Genomic DNA, 21,373 nt, shown 5'->3' on the forward strand with positions numbered 1-21,373 from the left:
GGGAACCTGGTCTCTGTTGCTTTACGACAAGCGGGCCGTGAAACGACGAAGTGTTGCCTGAGTATTGGCGGAAGCGAGCCTTGCGCTTTGCGGCAGCGAGGCGAGCTGGGTCCGGATCCTAATAGGTACCTCCGTGCTGGAAGGTCCGGAGGCACCACCGGTGGTGGAGTTTGTGTGATGCCTTAGGGGGTTATTTCTTAAACTCTTAGGGTTTTTGTTTTTGCTTGTTTGTTTTTAATCTTCAGAAAGGCAAGAATAATTGATCTGTTGGGAGTCTGAGGCTCTGTTACTCCCGGAGAGGCTCCTTTTCCCTTTCCTGCATCTTTTTCTTTACGTAGACTTTACTCTTTTGCGGCTGAGACTCGCGCCCCCCCACCCCCACCCCACCCCCCGACGTCTTGCCGTTTTATTTGGTTTTAGTTGCGTTCTCCGGGAGAATGCCAGCCTCCGGGTGAGCTTTTTTTCTCTAGCAGATCCGCACCAGCCTCCCATCTCGGCTCCCTGGAGGAGACCCGCTCATCACTGCCGCAGGCTGAGGAATGGAGCAGGACAGCCCTCGGGAACCCCCATCGCAGGAAGGATCTTCCTTGCCGGGAGAGCGGCCTTCCTCCGCCCTCGGACAGTCTTTCTCCCAGGTTTTGCATCGTCTTACCAGCCAGGAGTCCCGACGGGGCAAGGCCAGAAGTGCCGCAGTTCAGGACCTCGGTGCGCTAATAGAAGCCACAGAATGTGATCAGTTATTTGAGGGTAGTGGCACATCGCCCCGCGGAATGCCAGAGATGCTGGGGCAGGTGGCAAAAGCCCTAGAGGAGTATGCAGCCCCACCCAAGGAGCAGCAAGGTAGAGGCCATGGCCACTCTGAAGTGGCCGAGAAAGCGGCAGCCGTTGGGGTACTGTTTCTTAAACTGTTGGGGAAAATTGAGGCGGCCCAGAATTCCTTGCTTTGTCCTGCATGGAAGATAGGCGTGCGTCACTTGGCAGGACCCATCTATATTTTCGCGGTCGCACACAGCTTGGAGCAACCATGGACCAGCCCGAGATCCCATGACGTTGCTGGAGAGGTGCTCTCCTTACTCCTCCGAGTTACTCGGTGTGGTTCTGTGGCAGGATTTCTGCACGGAGAAAATGAAGACGAGAAAGGGAGATTTACTGTAATAATGGAGCTGCTCAAACCTGATCTGAATAAGTGAGTATTCTTGTCAAAAGGGCCACTAACTTGAGCTTCAGCCTAACATTTTAGAATATTAGAGCCCAAAGGAACCTGAGTTTCTTCGATGGTAAGATAAAGGTGTTGTGATAATAGCGGATCTCTTAAGGCCCAGGAAGGTTGCAGTTTGCTATAAATGACATTATCAGATATTGGCAAGTTCGACGTTAGAGCCCAGGTCGTCAGACTTCCATTCCCTAGTGCTCTTTCCAGTCCTCCTGACAACTGCCCTGGACATCGGAAGGCCTGTCCCATTTATTTACTCTAAAGTTTCTTAAGTTAGGTGACTATGGGGATTTGGAGAGGATTTAAACTTATGATTTGAATTTAAACTTAGGGATCTTGAAACTCATCACTAGTTATTAGATGAGGATGGTTGTTAGATATGAAAGTGGTGTTTGGGATGAAAAAAGCCCTTTAGATTGCTATTAGCTAAAGTATTTTCTGTAAGTTCCACTTGCTACTTTATATGTTACTATTAGTACCACGAGAGTGATGAGAGAAAAATGTGTACATAACTGTCATTTTACCAGGAACTTGGAGTTTTGAAGTAGTCTGGTACTTTTTATTGCTTCTGAGTAGGACCAGGTCAGAGAGCCTTTCTGAACCTGTTGCATTTTTTTTTTTTTTTTGTAATATGAAGATAATATTATCTATTACACAGTTATTTTGAAGGTTGAGTAAAGTGTGTAAGCCCACTTTATAAGCTGTAAATTGCTTTTGTTCAAATATCGATTCACTTGCTCCCTTGTAATACTTATAATAATACTGAAGATATTTCTTTTACTCCTCTCTCCCTTAGCAGATCTTCCCTGTAACCACCCACACCATCACCACAGATTCTTTACAAGCTACTGTTATAAATGGCTCCTTCTCATTGGATAAGCTTTAGACCCAGAGCCCTGGCTGATTCATTGTTAAATGTATTTAGTATCAGGTTATTTGTTTTTTGTTCTTTTAGTGCAAGTTCTGTAAGTTATTTTGATCTAAATCTTAAAATGTATAACATCAGGAGTTACGTGTGATGTATTCTTTTCAAGGACAAGAAAATGCTCTGTTTAGCTTGAAGAGGTTGGTTTTCTTTGCTGATTAACACCGTGTCACTTTACTTAATGTGGTTTCACATTTCCGTGTAGGGAATCCTGGAAGAAAAACCCTGCCACCAAACATGTTTTCTCATGGACTCTGCAACAGGTCACCCGACCCTGGCTGAATGAACATCTGGAGAGGGTACTCCCCCCATCACTGCTCATCTCGGATGACTATCAAACTGAGAACAAAACACTTGGTGTGCACTGCCTCCATCACATTGTGCTGAATGTGGTAAGCAGCCTCTGCAGTCGGCCATCTGTGTGGATGGGACAGATTGAGGCATCATGATACCATTTTATTGTTGTCTTTTTTATCTTTTATTAGCTTCCTATTAATGTTATGTGACTAAATTCGCTTATTTATATTTTTTTCTGTATATTTTCCTTCTGCCAACCTAGTAGATTGTACCTCATCGGTAACACCTGGACCATTATCCTGCATGTCAAACTGAATAACCAGACCTTGAGTAATTAACAGTTGACTTTCAAGGAGCAAAAAAAATCAGAAACTGAAAGAGGTTTTATCCAAATATGCAAGCCATTATTATATTACTCAAGGAAACTTTTTTTTTAACTGTGTATTTTGGAGCTTTTAAAATATACACAGAAGTAGAGAGTGGTATAATAAATCCTATGGCATGATAGATTCTGTGTATCCATACTTCAGTTTCAAAAATTACCAACATTGGGTGCCTGGGTGGCTCAGTCGGTTAAGCGTCTGCCTTCGGCTCAGGTCGTGATCTCAGGGTCCTGGGATCGAGTCCTGCACAGGGCTCCCTGCCTCTGCTCCTCCCTGCTGCTTGGGTGCACACGCTCGTGCTCTCGCTCTTTCACAAAAATAAATCTTTAAAAAAAAATCAACATTTTGGCAACCTTGGGAAAATTTTAATTGGGTAATTTGTCTGCTTGCAGCCGGCTGCTGATTTGCTCCAGTATAACAGAGCCCAGGTCCTCTACCATGCCCTTTTCAACCACCTGTACACACCAGAGTACAACCTCATTCAGGTAATTGTAATTTTTGTTTATAACTGTGAATCTCAGTTCTCAAATTTGAGTAGAAGGTGGTATTACGTGAATAAGAATAGTTGAGACATTTTCCTCTTTTGGAAGGTGAGGATGATAGTCGACTAAGTTATAGCCAACTTGAAAATAAAGAGGTAGCAAATGACTAGTGAAAATGCCTCAGTACTGAGCAGGCATCCACATTTCTGAGTCTCCACAGAAGAGCCAGTGTTTTTTCTTCATCTGGGTCAATTCTATATCACTTGAGGGCGGCTTTGTCTGAAAAGTTCTATTTTTATTAACTTGTGTCCTTCTCTGCCTCTTTGTATCAACACACACTTGAAACTCTTTGTAAGTTGGGTATTATAGTGCCATTCTTCCTTCCCAAAGACACTGAGTATCTACTGTGTGTGAGTAACCATTGTAAGTTCCAAGAGTGAATGGATCAGACAGGGTTTCTGGCTTTCAGAAACCCTTTGGAAAGACATGTAAATAAATGAGTATTTATACATGTCTGTAGTACAGGGTGATAAATCTATTAAGAAGAGGTTTGTATAGAATGCAGTGGGTGTCCAGCAAAGGGTGGCTAACCAGGTTTGGTGGTGGTTGGGATGGTTTTAGGAGGATTTAGGAAGGAGGTGATATTTGAAGGATGAACAGAAGTTTTTTAGGATGGGCAAGAACATTCTGAAGGCAGAAGAAACAAGTTATATAAAATCAGAGGTAGAAATAGCCTCTTTTTTTAATGCTTGTCCTCCCTTCCCCTCTCCCCCCAGCCACCTTTCTTTTTAAATATTAAGTATTAAATTGAGAATCCAGGTATTGACAGCCAAAATTTTAGGGCTCCTTAGATGATGGTTTACAAACAAAACAAAACTAAGAGGAAAAAAAAAATCCCAAGAGAGCTAGAAGGGAGTGCTTAGATACTGAAACTTCACATAGGGTGGTCAGACTGGACACAAATGAGGACCATTGTAGATTCTTTTTTTTTTTTTTAAGATTTTATTTATTTATTTGACAGAGAGCGAGAGAGGGAACACAAGTAGGGGGAGTGGGAGAGGGAGAAGCAGGCTTCCCACTGAGCAGGGAGCCCGATGTGGGGCTCGATCCCAGAACCCTGGGATCATGACCTGAGCCGAAGGCAGATGCTTAACGACTGAGCCACCCAGGCGCCCCCCATCGTAGATTCTTTGTAGGAGCAGTTTTATTGTATGTGTAACTATCAATTTAATTTAGAAATTTAGTGGCAATAGACTTAGACTCCTATAATTTCGGTTCAAGTCCCAGCTGTGCCCATAAGGTCCCATTTCATAGCTTAGCAAAGAACAGTCTGGAAGAGGAGGTGTTAGGGGCGCCTGGGTGGCTCAGTCGTTAAGCATCTGCCTCCGGCTCAGGTCATGATCCCAGGGTCCTGGGATCGAGCCCCACACATCGGGCTCCCTGCTCAGCGGGAGGCCTGCTTCTCCCTCTCCCACTCCCCCCTGCTTGGGTGTTAACTTGTTTGGAGATGATGTAAAACAAGCTTGAAAATATAAAGTAATATACACTTCATGTATTACTGGTATCTTTCAGAATTCTATCACACGGACCCCAAGGATAGATTAATGAAGTTGCTAGACCAGTCAGCGAATGTGAATGCAAACGGACGAACAGTTCTATTACTTCCTCCTAGGCTGTGCTCCTGTGTCTGCTGGATTTATTCCCTGTCCTTGAGAAAGGCCTGCACTGGAAGGGAGGTGCTGCTCGACCCACCACGCACTGTGATGAGGTACTGCAGTTGATCCTGACCCACATGGAGCCGGAGCACCGCCTTCTCTTACGCAGGACCTACGCGAGAAACCTCCCAGCATTTGTGAAGAGGCGAGTGCCTGGGCTGCTGGTCCGGCCGACTCTTCATCTCCTTGGTGCCACGTTTTCTCTTTCCTTTTTAGGTTGGGGATTCTAACTGTCCGGCACTTAAAGAGGCTGGAGCGAGTCATCATTGGTTATCTGGAGGTTTATGATGGACCAGAGGAGGAGGCTAGATTGAAGATTCTGGAAACTCTAAAACTTCTCATGCAGTATGCATGGCCCAGGTAAAACAGCCAAGCAGGCAGGCGTGCCAAGAGGGGCAGAACTCAGCCAGTATTCTCTTCAGAAATTGCCCAGGTGTACTTTCAGTACAAAGTCTTAAGGACATGCTTTATATTTGAATATCTCCATTTTTACATTTCTATTGGATATTGAACTGCGGAAGTCACATTGAAAAGATAAAATATACCCGTTGTTACTGCAGGGATCTCTCTCTCTAGGTTTATAGTGTATATTAGAATTTCAAAGGCTATTTAGAAGTGATACAATGCTTAACTTTGTTCACCCCAAAGTTTTTTAAATCTAATTGAGAACAGAGAACTTCATAACACATTACTTGAACATCTGCAGAGCAGTGACCAGGAGAATACTAATTGAAGATGATTGCCTAGAAAGCATTCCAACTCTGGCTGGAGGTTGGTGTCAGGAACAATAAACTGGAACCCAGACACGTTTTGTCAGCAAATACTTTCTTGCATGGACAACAAAGTTTAATTCACCTAGGAGTCCAGTGCTCCAAAAACATCTCCATCTGTTCTGAACCATAATACTCTTGATTTCCTTAGAAGGTTCCCAAAGTCTTTACCCTTAGTTATGTCTGTTACTGGACTGTCTTTGTTTACTTCCGGTCTTTTTTCCCTGCTGAGCTGTAAGCCCACTCTAGGATACTGAGTATACAAGTTTTCTCAGTACTTGGTTATTACGTACACAAATATTAGAAGAATGAACGGACTAGAACAGACTGAATGGATGGCAGGCCCAAGTAGGAAGGTTAGAAAAGGAATGCCTGTATGGAAGGAGCGGGGCTGGGAAGTGGGAAACAGCAGGTTTTATGTTGATGACAGGAAAGCTGAGCAGCAAACAACGTAGGAAACAGGCTTAATATTTACTAAATCGAGGGATGCAAACTTTTATTCTTCCAGTCACATTTCTGCCCAGAAATATGGTTTAGTATGCATATTTTCCCACTACAAATTATTTTTCAGCTCTGATTAAGGTTTTTAAGGTTTTTTTTATATAAAAAAAAAAGTACAGGGGCGCCTGGGTGGCTCAGCTGTTAAGCGTCTGCCTTCGGCTCAGGTCATGATCCCAGGGTCCTGGGATCGAGCTCCGCATCGGGCTCCCTGCTCTGCGGGAAGCCTGCTTCTCCCTCTCCCACTCCCCCTGCTTGTGTTCCCTCTCTTGCTGTGTCTGTCAAATAAAATCTTCAAAAAAAAAAAAAAAGTATACAATTTACCATTTAAAAGTGGACTCAGTGACATTAAGTACCTTCACAATTTTGTACAACCATCACCACTATCCTTTTCCAGATCTTTTTTTTTGTCAAGATAAAAACTTTCAGAAAGGCTAATAAGTTGAAGTAAATAGGCTGGGCTTAACTGATGGTAAGCTAGGATCTGGAACTAAAGGACAGGAAATTCTAATTGACAGTGAGGTCCCCGAAACCAAGTTTCTTTCTCTCACTTTAATTTCCAGGCCCAATGCCAGGGTGGCTCAGTCGTTAAGTGTCAGCCTTCAGCTCAGGTCATTGATCCCAGGGTCCTGGGATTGAGCCCCACTCATCGGGCTCCCTGCTCAGTGGGAAGCCTGCTTCTCCCTCTCCCACTCCCCCTGCTCTCGTTATCTCTGTCAAATAAATAAATAAAATCTTTAAAAAAAATTTCCAGGCCCAGGACTACATAAAAGTTAAAAGTATTGTGGACCATTTCCTCTTCTCTGGCCTAAAGTCTAAGCCCCTGGTAAGGGGAGATCCCAGTTCTTCCTTTTCAGGAGGGATTATTTCCTTACAGTAGAACCAAGCTTCTGGAAGGGAGCAAGGTATTTAGGCCAGAGTGTGTATATGGGTACACACTATGCTGCAGAGAAAAAGAGGGGCTCGCAGTTAAGAAATCTGGTGTCTGGTCTCTAGTTCTGCTTCTAGCACTTTAGTTCCTTCCTTTAGGAAATGAGGGCTTTACAATTCAGATGGCCTTTGAAATCTGTTTTAATATCCTGATTTAGAGAATGAACATAACTTTTTCTTCTTGATTCCAGAATTTCCTGTAGACTTGTGGTCTTACTGAAGGCTCTCCTGAAACTGATATGCGATGTAGCAAGGGATCCAAACCTTACACCCGAGCCTGTTAAGAACACCTTATTAGAGGAAGCCACAGATTGCCTGATTCTCCTGGACCACTGTTCTCAAGGACAGGTGAAGGTAAGAGAGTCTGTAACCTGGTCCTTAAGTAATTCCTATGACTGATAATTACTGTTCACATGCCTGACCAAGTTTGTAAATGAACATGGAGGGTTCAGGTTCCCACCTTGGAGACCACTAGCCTTCAACAGAGGTTGATTATTTTTCTTTTAAAGCTCTTCAGAATTTAGACCAAAGGTAAGGTCTCTGGGGTGAGGACAGAAAATGCACAAAAGATTAAGAGTTTATAAAACTTAAGTTCTGTTTTAGTCTGAATTTTTTTTTTAAATGGTGAAATAATGAGCTATAAACCACCAAGGAGTAATAATATGAGTGATTCAGATCGATCCCAGAAATGTTTCCAGTTTTTCCAGGGCAACTGTATTTTTCCATATCCACATGGGAGTTCTTCCTTTAGTTTCATATTCCACAAAAGTTAACTTCTCAAAGCCAAAGCATATAATAGCTATGTGTGTATATTTATATATATTTAATAAACTATTGCCTCATTTCTTCCATTTAGAAATCTTCAATTTAAATTTATAAAGCAGCGTGAAAAGAAATTCATATCCTAAAAGTATTTAGAAATACTGTAGTTTGTTATCAGCTTATTCAAATTACTTTGTGTTGGCTCTTTCATCTCAGGCAGTTTTCGAGCCCCTGGATCCAATCTGATTTGCATTGGCTGGTATTAACTCGCTTCTTCCTGAGCCAGCAGGACCCTTCCATGTACACCAACACTGTTTTTAACATTAACATCTGTTCCACAAACTGCTGTCTAGTCTTGTCTGTTCATCCTTTCTTTGAGTATGGTACCAAGAAAGAAGAACCAAGGTAAAATGAAAAGAAATATCAATTAAAAAAAAAATCAAAGCCGATTTGGTTTCATGTTTCAGGGTCTCCTGGTCAAAATTCTCCAAAGCTGTGAAGACAGCAAGGTGGTGAACTGTATCAGAAAAGTGCAGCAGGTGTCTGAAGGCGCGTCCTGCGATGGAACTTAAATTTGTCTTTCCTACAGCAGGAAGGCTTCTTGGTCCAACTGTGTAAATGGAATTGTTTAAGAAAAAAGGTATTTTCACACTAAACATTATAACTTAGACCTTCTTTGTCCTTCTTTTATTCCCACAGAAGTAGGGAAAAGAGAACAAGAAAAAAAATGAAGTCTGGACATTTCTAAATAAAGTTGGGGGGTGGGGGGGCGGACGCCAAGGAAACGGGTGGATAGCATTTAAAATTTAGAAATATTTACACCCACAAATTCATCTGTTAAGCTTCTTGGGCTCAAGCTGTTACTTCAAAGCATATGCCAACACTATAAAAATACTCTGTTCACAACTTAAGGCTTCCTCCGCTCCCTCCCAGATTTTGTGCCCCACAGAAGTAGCATAAATATTAAAAACACAAATATTGTGTTAAGTACCATATGAAAGAGCAAAAACTGGAGGTGTGCCCGCTTATGGTAAAAGAAAGGAGGATGTTGAAAGTGTTCAGTCCTATTTATAAATGTCTGAAGAAAAGTCACGTTGTTTTGGCCTTGGCCACAGGCTCTGTCTCCTGCTCATACTCTATCTCCACATAGGCTCGTTTTCTCTGCAAGGGTCCTTTCAAGGGTGTTTTGCCTTTATGTCTGGTATCAAGGGCCTTTTCTTCTTCCTCGATGGAGGATTTATCATCCTGATCTTCATCACTGCTGGCATCCAGTTTATCCATATCCTGATACAGAGAGGAAAAGAAAAGAGAAAATTCATCTCCCAAACTCCTTTCATTGTACTCTCAATTTAGACCCAGAGAATTTATCTGCTGGTGTGTTCAGAAACTTTCTTTTCCCTGAAGGCCCAAAATCTCACCTCAAAATCACTTATGTCACTCTCATCCACCTCATCATCTTCCACAAACTCTCTCTTCCCCACATCCTAAAAAAACACAGAGCTGTTAAGTTCAAAATACAGAATGAAAATTCAGCTTACACATCTAGTTTTATTCTCTGATAAGTGCATAAATAACAAACAGATTCACAGTCTACTTACTAGGCTCAACCAAAATCTACTTATTTCCAAGTTTAATACTTCTGATTTAAAAACATTTCAGGGACATCAATTCTCATGCCTAACAAAAATCATCAGAGGTAAAACATCCTCATTTTAATTTGCTAAAAAAAATCAGTATATAGGTAGGGCTTTACAAACAATTCTGTACATTTAATTAAACCTATTAATTTCAAATATCAAAAAAGGGTTACTACTAGGAAAAGTACACCTATGGGGACGCCTGGGTGGCTCGGTTGTTAAGCATCTACCTTCGGCTCAGGTCATGATACTAGGGTCCTGGGATCTAGCCCCACATCGGGCTCCCTGCTCAGCAGGAAGCCTGCTTCTCCCTCTCCCACTCCCCCTGCTTGTGTTCCCTCTCTTGCTGTCTGTCAAATACATAAAATCTTAAAAAAAAAAAAATACACCTATGTGCCTATTTGAGTGTACCATGTGATTAAGCAACTACTTGGTAAATCTGGCCTTTTCCTAAAAATACAATCATTCCAGTACCTCCCCTATATTAATAGTGAAATTAAATCCTGTATAAATTTCAGTAGGTTCCTTAATGGTATATTCTATCAGCTAATGAGGATTCTTCATTTGTCCCCTTGCAGGAAAAATTTTAGAATACCAATAAGTAAGATTAAAATTGTCAATGTGTAGTTTGTTGGCTGAACTAAAATTAACCTCATGATAGAAAAAAATGACCAAAGAATTATTTTTGGTTAGGGGAATGAAAATGATATTCTCTCGAGTACACGTAAAGAGATCTAGTTCTACAGATTACTGCTTGATGAAGCAAAAACAAACAAACAAGGCTTACTTCTTCATCTTCGTCATCTTTTTCCTCAGAATCTGAAGAGTCACTCTCTGCCTCCTGCTGTTCCAGGGCCTTGTCGAAGGCATGAATGGGGAAGTTGTAGATGTCGCCATACTGAAGGACAGAAACACACACCAGCTTTAATGACATCTCAATTTTACACTTGAAGTCCACTGTCCAATAAGCATATTCCTCAGTGATTAAATGAGAATACTTAATTCGATTAGTAATATTTCTGTATTAATTTCAAGCCTAGAACCGACAACGTCTTTAAAAGCACATTTTAAATAATCAGTGGTTAAAATCAAACAGGTAACTTCCATGAAGAATAGAAGCACATCACTTAAAACTTAGTAGTGTATAAAACCCATGGGTTGGAACAAATGTAAATTTGCTGGCAGGAAGGAAATGATAAGGAAAAAGTAAGTTTTATTCATCTGTCTTTTAAATGACACTAATTTTTAAAAAGAGAATTAAAAACTCATTTTGAAGAACCTTAGAAGACTAGGGTAATATGCAGGAGGATCAGAACTGCATGCCTTTATACAGAGATCTGGAACTAAAATGGAGAAGCCAAGGCCTATATATTTGTTTTATTCCAGGAACAAAATCAAAGTGAAGCTCTTTCCAGCATCTTTGAAAATAAAACACATTTCCCCACTATTTCCTAGCATGATATTATTGGTCTAAAAAATAAAATTTACATCCCAAAGTTCCTGGCTTTCTCACCGTATCTTGTTTCAGTCTCTCTAGCAATTCCTTTTCAATAGCATTATCCAGCTGAGCAGCTATTAATGCCTTTTCCTGTAATAGAAAAATTTGAGTTAACCCATTTACTTCATTAATACTCATTTTCAGCCTGTAGAAGTGGAAGAAACCAAGTTTTTATTTAAAAAAAAAAAAATCACTTTTTTTCCCCCCTCTTGCTATCACTGGGACTCATGCCTCTCCAGCCAGATATATTCCTGCTTTCAAACTTTGGGAACCTTTTAAATTTAAAAATTCCAATGGTTTTATAAACAGCATTTTAAATTAAATTCTAATGAAGCCTTTCATAGATACACAAAGCATGTAGGTCTATATACATTTAAGTGTCTTAGAAAATGAACAATCCTGGGGTGCCTGGGTGGCTCAGTCAGTAAAGCATCTGCCTTCAGCTCAGGTCATGATCCCAGGGTCCTGGGATTGAACCCCGCATCGGGCTCCCTGCTCAGTGGGGGGATCTGCTGCTCCCTCTCCTGCTCCCCCTGCTTTTGCGCCCTGTCAAATAAATAAATCTTTAAAAAAACCCACAAGAAAACGACCAATCCTGAAACAGATTTTGTAAAAGCTGAGAAAGGGAAATTGAGACTTTGACTCCTACTTTTTCTAAAACCATGTTAGATTCCATGTGACAGAAAAATAGATTAAAAATCTCTTCCTCCAGTGATCGCATCAAAAACGATAATGATACATGGTATCAAACTACCACCCACAACCAAAACATAAAAATCTAACCTCAATCTATCTTTCTCACCTAAGACTGCATTAATTTAATAGTAAAGATCATAAAATTTTAAAGTCTTACTGGGGCACATGAGCAGTTAAAAGGCTATCGTGATGTTCTGTACTGTTCTCTAAAGTGGGTGCTCACACCTCAAGGGCGATCCACTGAGATGCAGGCAGAAAATAGTCAAAACTGCTGCGTATGTATTTTTTCTTTAAAAATTAAGTTATATTTTTTTATGCATAATAACACTGGTACCTTAACTCTGGCCATAAAGCAAATAGCTGTGTGTCCGATACAGTGAGGAAGATAACCTGAGGGAAAAATACTGTCCAGAGTCTGAAAGTGGGGATCTCACTACTTTATTCACATGATTACAGCATACAGCAGTTGATGTTTGCTTAAGTGGGTTTATAGATACTGAATACTTTGCAATACCACAGGCCGAGTTATAAAGGTATACTATTTAATTGTTTAGTACTTAAAAAGAATTGTACAACTTAAAAGAATTATGCATTTTTCACAAAAAGAAAAATGTTCCGAATTTTTCAGGATGACAAATGACTGTAATATGTAACAACAGAAGCTTTAAAAAATACACTTACTCCATTCTTTCAAGAGAAAAGCAATATTTTAACAGTTTAAAATGTTTTTAAACTTGTTCTGTGGATAGAACATTTGAAAAAGGAAAGTGATAACATTTATAAGTGACATTGTGAAAACATATGTCTCCCATAAATCACATACTCAAACAATCTGGAAACATAATTTTCCAGCTGATTTAAAAATCTTCCAAATCGACATTTTTCAGAAGGCTTCAAACTTATTTGGTAAAATCAGAACAACTTAATTTCCTCTGAAAGGCTTGCAAGAACACCTGTTTAGCAATCCGGGAAGAAACAAACTCACTAGCTAGATCTGAATAAAAACCTCTGCAAAATTGCTGATGAAGAATGAAAAATGCAGAGCCAGTACTTAATGTAAACTATCAATGATTCACTTCTTGATGTGTCTCTGAGGTACCTATCAGTTATGAGAGCCCTTAAAAACAAATTTCTTCTCTGCAAAGAACCAGACCTTCATTTCACTAGATCAGTAATAGGTATGTTAATTATAATATACCTATTAGTGAAAGTATACATGTATAATAACATTTATAAATAATATACCAGGGAGCATATGTTCAAAAATTTCTCTGGTGAGAAATCAAAACAGTTTGGAGACCAATGCTATAACAGATTTGAAGTCCAAAACTCTGTATGAATGATAGGAACAAAAGCACCAAATTATTAAAGTGATTTCTTGATAGAATATGACAAATGATCAGGGAAATGTCTGTTGGTAGAGGGGAAGTATGCAGAGCAAATACCCAGAATAACTGAAAATTTGAACTTGTGAGGAAAAGTAATTCCTAGGTCTTGAAAAGCAGAAGAAAAGTCACCTTGAATGAGGTACCAGTGAGGTGGACAGGCAGACTGCTCTCTGCAAGAAAGGCTGGCATTTCCTGACTAGATTTTCCATGGATAGCATGGTATTACCATCACTATTCATTAATCTGGTAACAAAGCTGTGCAGTTTACTTCAAAGAAACCAATAATCCCAATCAATTCCTTATAACTAATTTCAAAATCCAAAAAACTCAATTTAGTGGCGTAATATGACCTGAACTGACATAAGGCTCCTTAAAAAGTTTTTTGAAATTCCATCTAGTGTGAACCTTCTTATATTTCACTGCAGAGCTACTAGTGTATCTGATTAGAATGCTCAAACCCTGGGGACCCAAATAAACAAAATTACTAATGAAAGAGGAGAAATAACAACCAACACCATAGAAATACAAACAAATGTAACAGAGTATTGTAAAAACCTATATGCCAACATTTGGACAACTTAGTATGAAATGGATAAATTTCTAGAAACCTATAACCCACCATAACTAAAACAGGAAGAAACAGAAAATTTGAACAGACCAATTAGCCAGCAATGAAATGGAATCAATAATCAAAATGCTCCCCAAAAACAAAAGGCCAAGACCAGATGGCTCCATAGGCAAATTCTCCCGAACATTTAAAGAAGAGTTAATACCCATTCTTCTCAAACTATTCCAAAAAACACAAGAGGAAGGAAAACTTCTAAATTCATTCTATGAGGCCAGTATTACCTTGATACCAAAACCAAAGACACTACCAAAAAAGAGAACTACAGGCCAATATCTCTCATGAATTCAAATGCAAAAATCCTCAACAAGATATTAGCAAACCGAATCCAACAATATATTAAAAAAATCATATACCATGATCAAGTGGGATTTATTTCCAGGATGCAAGCGTGGTTCAATATTCACAAAACAATCAATGTGATATATTACACCATTCAGAGAAAGGATAAAGACCACAGGATCATTTCAACAGATGCAGAAAAAGCATTTGCCAAACATCCGTTCTTGATAAAAACTCTCTGCAAGGTAGGTCTAGAGGGGACATATCTCAACATAATACAGTCCTTATATGAAAAACCTACAGCCAAAATCATCCTCAGTGGGGAAAGACAGAGCTTTTCCCCTAAGGTCAGGAACAAGGCAGGGATGTCCACTCTCACCACTTTTATTCAACATGGTACTGGAAGTCCTAGCCATAGCAGTTAGACAACACAAAGAAATAAAAGGCATCCAAATTGGTAAGGAAGACGTAAAATGTTCACTGTATGCAGATGACATGATACTATAAATAGAAAACCCTAGAGACTCCACCAGAAAACTGCTAGAACTGATAAATGAATGCAGTAAAGTCGCAGGATACAAAATCAGTGTACAGAAATCTGTTTCATTCCTACACACTAATAATGAAGCAGCAGAAAGTGAAATAAAACAATCCCATTTACAACTGCATGAAAAACAATAAAATATCTAAGGATAAACTTAACCCAAGAGGTGAAAGACCTGTATTTTGTAAACAGTGATGAAAGAAATTCAAAAGGATGCAAAGAAACGGGAAGACATTCCATTCCATGCTCGTGGGATGGAAGAGCAAATACTGAATGTCCATAGTACCCAACGCAATCTACACATTAAATGCAATCTCTATCAAAATACCATCAACATTTTTCACAGAAGTAAAACAAACAATCCTAAAATCTGTATGGAACCACAAAAAACCTCGAATAGGCAAAGCAATCTTGAAAAAGAAAAAACTGGAGGTGTCCCAGGCGTCTGGGTGGCTCAGTTGGTTGGGCGACTGCCTTCGGCTCAGGTCATGATCCTGGAGTCCCTGGATCGAGTCCCGCATCGGGCTCCCTGCTCGGCAGGGAGCCTGCTTCTGCCTCTGACCTTCCCCCCTCTCATGTGCTCTCTCTCTCTCATTCTCTCTGTCTCAAATAAATAAATAAAATCTTTATTAAAAAAAACCAAAAAAAACCCAAAACTGGAGGTGTCCCAAGTCCAGATTTCAAGTTATATTACAAAGCTGTAGTAATTAGAACAGAATGGTACGGGCATAAAAAGAGACACATAAATCAATGGAACAGAACAGAAAACCCAGAAATAAACTCACAATTACATTGTCAATTAATCTTTGACAAAGGAGAGATGAATATACAATGGGAAAAAGACAGTCTCTTCAACAAATAGTACTGGGAAAACTGGACAACCACAGGCAAAAGAATGAAATTGGACCACTTTCTTTCACCATACACAAAAATAAACTCAAAATGGATTAAAGAGCTAAATATGAGACCCAAAACCATAAAAATCCTTGAAGAGAGCACAGGGAGTAATCTCTCTGACATCTGCCATAAGCAACATTTTTCTAGTTATGTCTCCTAAGACAAGGGAAATAAAGGCAAAAATAAACTATTGAGACTGTATCAAAATAAAGTTTCTGTACAGCAAAGGAAACAATCAACAGAACTAAAAGGCAACCTACTGAATGGGAGAAAATATTTGCAAATGATATAGCTGACAAAGGGTTAATATCCAAAATATATAAAGGACTGATAAAACTCAATACCCCAAAACAATCCAATTAAAAAATGGGCGGAAGACATGAACAGACATTTCTCCAAAGAAGACATCCAGATAGCTAACGGACACATGAAAAAATGCTCAACATCACTCATCATCAAGGGAATGCAAATCAAAACTACAATGAGATATCTCCTCACACTGTCAGAATGGCTAAAATCAACAGCACAAGAAACAACAAGTGTTGTTGAGGATGTGGAGCATCTTGCACTGTTGGTGGGAATACAAACTGGAGCGGCCACTATAGAACAGTATGGAGATTCCTCAGAAAGTTAAAAATAAGAGAACTACTCAAGAGCCAGGCATCACACTATTGGCTATTTAGCCAAAAATACCAAAATACTTTCATTTAAAGGGATGCATGTACCACTTTTTATAAGCATTATTTACAATAGCCAAAGTATGGAAACAGCCCAAGTGTCCACTGACTGATGAATGGATACAGAAGCGTGTATATATATGGAATATTACTCAGCCATAAAAAAATGACACCCTGCCATTTGCAATGACATGCATAGAGTCAGAGAGTATAATGCTAAGTGAAATAGGTCAGACAAAGACAAATACCATAGGATTTTACTCCAATGTGGGATTTAAGAAACAAAACAAGAAAAGGAAAAAAAAAAAAAAAAAGACAAACCAGGAAATAGACTCTTAACTACAGAAAACTGACAGTTACCAGAAGGGAGGTGGGTGGGAAGATGGGGGAAATAGGGAATGGGAATTAAAGAGGTTTACCTTGGGGAGGGGCAGAGAAAAAAAAAGAAAAAAGAGTGCTCAAACCCTGCTGAGAGTAGTATGCGATGTGTAAGAAAGGCAACATACCGAAGGTGTGATTTCTGAGACATTTAACCTCAAGAATTTCAGACAAGGTATTCCTTCTGTTCTCCATTATATATATACCTAAGAACCCTTACTTTAACCTGCCCTGAAAGTCATAAACTTAAAATATGAATATCCGGTATCTTATACAACTAATACAACAGTATTATCCATTAGTGAACCCAAGCCTGAGCAGTTCACAGACAATAGTGACTGAATCTTTTTCATGATCCCTACCTACACACCCCTACCCTCAATGAAAATACAGAAGCTATGAATACCAAAATAATAAGTTACCTCTCTTCTTTTTTCCCTCCGTTCCACCTTCTTACTCAAGGGAACAAGTTTCCTCCTACGGAAAATAAAACACATTATCAGAAAACCCAAGTGCACGTTCTGTGTGTACCTTTAAAAAAAATGAGAAGAGGGATGCCTGGGTGGCTCAGTCGGTTAAGCGTCTGCCTTTGGCTCAGGTCATGATCCCAGGATCCTGGGATCGAGCCCCACATGGGGCTCCTTGCTCAGCAAGGAGCCTGCTTCTCCCTCTGCCTGCCACTCCTGCTTGTGTGCTCACACACTCTCTCTCTCTGACAAATAAAGTCTTAAAAAAAAAATGAGAAGAAAAAAGGATTGGAGTTGATTTTGTAGGGCTCAGCTCAATATAGCCAAGATTATATACTTAACAATTTTCTAGGTATTTAATGCTATAAAAAGTCAGACATTTTCATATGTATTTTACTTTTTGTTTTCTTTAGGTGTTCTGAGACTTCTGAGGGCATTCACTATGCCAAGATTAATGCTTCAGTTAACAAAGAAAAAGAATTTTCTGTAGAGGACTGCCATCTTTAGCTTTCTCTGCAGGTCAAAATGAAGAAGTATTAGGATCTATCACTCCTTAGGAAGATATTCAGTTCTGTGGATTTCATATCACTTTTAAAAATTAGTTTTCAGCGAACTCAGAGTAAAGTTCTTACATTCTTATTTATTCAAAAATTTTTAGGTCATTGTCAATTCCTTAATTTTATGATTCTGTCAGGAAGTTATAAAGAAAATTTTCTGAAGCTGCTTTTCAGACAGGGAGGGGATCATCGAGTTTCACTAAACTGTTTTTTAAATCCTGCAACATCAAAGGGCACAATTTTAACTGGAGATAAACTTTCTTCTTGTCAGCATATCATAAAAGGTTATCTGAAATTGGATTTAATAAGAAGCATTTACCAAAGATTTCATAATCTCTCATCTTCCTAATATGACCCACAGAAAGATAGACTTAAAAAATAAATATAATAGATGAATGATCTAAATACTTACTGTCGCTTTAGTGTAAGTTTTCTAATTCGAATTAGGTACTGGGTGATCTTGGTGAATCTCTGCTTACACTTGTGTCGAATGAAACGGGGCCAGTAAATTAGATTTTCATCTATTTGCTCCAGTGCTTTCTCATAGTTTTTATGAAGCCGAACCTATCAAGCAAAAAGAAAGCTTAAAGAGTAAGGGTAAATTATTAGGTCTTCACTGCTATGATACCCATGGGACCTAAGGAGGTTGGCTTCAGAAGTTTAATCCAGGGGCACCTTTGTGGCTCAGCTGGTGAAGCATCTGACTCTTGATTTTGGCTCAGGTCATGATTTCAGGGTCCTGGGATCAAGCCCTGTGTTGGGCTCTGTGCTCAACACGGAGTCTGCTTCTCCCTCTGCCCACCCCCACCTCCCCGCTCGTACTCTCTCTCATAAACAAATAAATCTTTTTTTTTTCTTAAAGATTTATTTATTTGACAGAGAGACACAGCGAGAGAGGGAACACGAGCAGGGGGAGAGGGAGAGGGAGAAACAGGCTTCCCGCTGAGCAGGGAGCCTGATGTGGGGCTCGATCCCAGGACCCTGGGATCACGACCTGAGCCGAAGGCAGACGCTTAACGACTGAGCCACCCAGGTGCCCCTCATAAACAAATAAATCTTAATTAAAAGTTTAGCTATGGTCAAGGAAGAGAGAAAAGCATGTGGCATTTTTGCTCTTGATTAATGATCACTGTAATTTTATGTCTAAGTCTTACCCGTTCCCAGAGACGCCTAGGAAAAGCTGCTCGCTCTATAACCTTCATATACAAGTAGCACTGTCCTGCAGGATAGAGTAAATACCATTAATATTATTTACAGAGAGACTAGAGAACATCCTTTTAAGAGCTGTTGACTAGTTCTTATGGAAGTTAAAACTGAGGAGTTACCTTTCTCTTCTTTGATAGTGGCATACTGACTGTTTGCCAGGGGACAAGATGACCGATTACACAGTCCAGTCAGGCTATATTCATTTCTGCAAAAACTCTGAGTCTTAGTTCTAGAATGGGAGGAAAAGAGCAAAAATTATAAGATGGGTTACCAAGAGGGCAACTGAAGGAATCTTTGTTCAATATGCAAATCTAGACTCACCTAATCTTAAAGGAACAAAACTGCTTGTTTCCTAGTGTATCCCAGATAACCTACAAGACAAAGAAAAAACCCAATTCAACTGCTTTGACCCAACAGATGGGAATATTAACTCCAGAAAACAATGCCCTAGAGCAGTGCCCTGGTTTACTGAGGAAGTCTCAAAGGGGTCTTTGAGGAATGAGCGGAGGAAGAAATGCTTTGTAAAATAGTCTGATCTGTTTTCTTTTTACACAGATTCTTGTAGAAAAAGAAAATACAAATTGGCAATAGCCATCACCCCATGACCCACAGATAAAATTTCATTAGAATTTTGTAAATATTTTTGAATTTTTTTCTATACATGTACTTTCCATCAACCAGTATGCCTATATTTTTAACAAAAATGAGATGTATATATATTTTGTAACATGTCTTTGGTGGGGGATGACAGGAAACAGGTGAGAGGAAATCAAACTGGGAAAGCAGAAGCTCATTCTAGCTTGTGCTTTAAATATCATCTGTAAGTTGATGACTCCCAAATTGTCATCTCCTGGTCAAACCTTCTCTCCAGAGCCGAAGTATATATACACACATCTCCACTTGGATGTCTTGAAAGGTATCACACACATTAACCAAATGAAGCTCTCAATTCCACATCTCTCAAAATACTGTTTTCCTTCCCCATCTGCACAAATATAACCACCACTGAACTATTTGGACAAATCCAAAAATCCTTTGATTTCTCCCTTTCCCCTTCACTGAATGGATCACGTGGTGTTTTCAGTTATACCGATAATACAGATCTCAAATCCATCCGCTTTTCCTCTCCACCATTACTACCTTGGTTGAAACTACTTTCATCATATTCTAGTCTCCCTGCTTTCATTCTTTCTCTCCTTCAAAAGCCTTTCACATAACTACACAACTTTTCACAAAATAAGTCAGATGTCATTTCCCATTAGAAGCCCTAAAAATACTTCCTACAAGACTCTACATGATCTTGTCCTTCAAGCATATCCAACTCATTACCTCTCTCTCTTCCCTCGATTCCTATAGCACAGGTCACATTGGTATTCTTTAATATATTCCTTTTCTCTTACCTCCAGATCTTTGCATTTTACTGTTCCCATTGCCTGGATTTTTTGCTTTTCCCTCAGCCCCCCAATGACGGCTTATTCTCATCTTTTAGATCTCAGCTCAAATGTCTTCCATTCAAGGAAACCTTCCCAGATCAGCTTTGTCTGAAGTGGTCTCTGCTAATTACTCTCTACTTCATCAACCTTGGTCTTACTTTCACAGTATTATTACACAGTACAACGGTTTTCAATTTGTTCACGTGTTTACCACCTGTCTCCTCCACCAGAGTGCTCCAGGAAAAGAGGTCTTTTGTCTGCTTATTAAAAACTAAATCTCCAGTAATTACACAGTACTTGGCACACCGTAAACACTTTCGTATTTCTCATACATGTAACTAAATAAATGAATCGAAGGGCGTCTGCCTTCCGCTCAGGTCATGATCCCAGGATCCTGGGATCGAGTCCCGCATCGGGCTCCCTGCTCTGCGGGAAGCCTGCTTCTCCCTCTCCCCCTCCCTCTGCTTGTGTTCCCTCTCTCGCTGTCAAAAAATAAATAAAATCTTTAAAAATAAAAAAAACATTATTAAATAAATGAATCGAGGATGCTTCCAAAAAATTATGACTTGGGCAGACAATGGAGCAAATGTAAAGGAAAACCTAACACAGAAAAAGCAGACTTAAAAGTAACATACACCTGGAAGAAAGGGATCCTTAAATTTCATGTCCAAACTTGGCCATACCAACCCCCGCCCTTACCCCCCACCCGCGCGTGCCTCCCACGTCCAGTGACACCATAGACAAAGTCCTTCATTGCTGGGTACCACGGACTGGATAAGCCAACCCTGTGGATTGAAATGACGGTGTTCCAGCCCCTTCACCCAGCTAAGGAAGCGGGCTGGGGATCCCGAGTAGACACGTGAGAGCCCCACGCTCGGAAATCGGGGTTCTAGAAGCCTCGGTTCTGGAGCAACACGAGGCTAATGCGATGAGCCAGCTGAGTATGTGGCTTCTGAGTCTCCTAAAGCAGGAGAACCCAGGTGGCAGACAAACACGACACTCACATCATCTGACTGCATGGCGTCCGCGGTTCGGATGGCAAAGCCTGGCCAGATCTAGGGAGCAGCCATGCTTCTTCCGGCAAATCACTTCCGGAGAGCCTAGTCTCACCTA

At 40.1% G+C, this 21,373-nt stretch overlaps 2 protein-coding genes across 4 annotated transcripts; one reads left to right on the forward strand and one right to left on the reverse strand.

Moving 5' to 3' along the window:
- The first annotated feature begins 100 nt into the window (after positions 1 to 100).
- TTI2 (TELO2 interacting protein 2) lies at positions 101 to 11,328 on the forward strand. 3 transcript variants are annotated; one of them, XR_004679070.1, is made up of 9 exons: positions 109 to 125; positions 474 to 1,186; positions 2,344 to 2,530; positions 3,211 to 3,303; positions 4,973 to 5,160; positions 5,232 to 5,375; positions 7,405 to 7,567; positions 8,443 to 8,615; positions 10,429 to 11,328. XR_004679070.1 is itself a non-coding variant. In XM_035004065.1 (7 exons), the coding sequence occupies exons 1-7, from the start codon at positions 540 to 542 to the stop codon at positions 8,545 to 8,547; spliced, it is 1,527 nt and encodes a 508-aa protein (XP_034859956.1). In that variant the 5' UTR covers positions 101 to 539; the 3' UTR covers positions 8,548 to 8,636. The 3 variants fall into 3 exon arrangements, 1 of the variants encoding a protein (XP_034859956.1); XR_004679069.1 differs by lacking the exon at positions 109 to 125 and adding an exon at positions 126 to 143; XM_035004065.1 differs by lacking the exon at positions 10,429 to 11,328 and having other exon boundaries at positions 101 to 1,186; positions 8,443 to 8,636.
- On the reverse strand, positions 9,024 to 21,373 carry MAK16 (MAK16 homolog). The gene is made up of 10 exons (XM_035004066.1): positions 21,265 to 21,373; positions 19,149 to 19,198; positions 18,947 to 19,056; positions 18,776 to 18,840; positions 18,034 to 18,185; positions 17,020 to 17,074; positions 11,126 to 11,200; positions 10,400 to 10,510; positions 9,394 to 9,459; positions 9,024 to 9,259 (listed from the first exon to the last, which is right to left on the reverse strand). Exons 1-10 carry the CDS (start codon positions 21,277 to 21,279, stop codon positions 9,065 to 9,067), a joined length of 894 nt encoding a protein of 297 aa, XP_034859957.1. The 5' UTR covers positions 21,280 to 21,373; the 3' UTR covers positions 9,024 to 9,064.

Source organism: Mirounga leonina, unplaced genomic scaffold (assembly GCF_011800145.1).
Source record: "Mirounga leonina isolate KUSES-001 unplaced genomic scaffold, KU_Mleo_1.0 Mir_128, whole genome shotgun sequence".
In the NCBI taxonomy this organism is placed as follows: Eukaryota; Metazoa; Chordata; class Mammalia; order Carnivora; family Phocidae; genus Mirounga; species Mirounga leonina.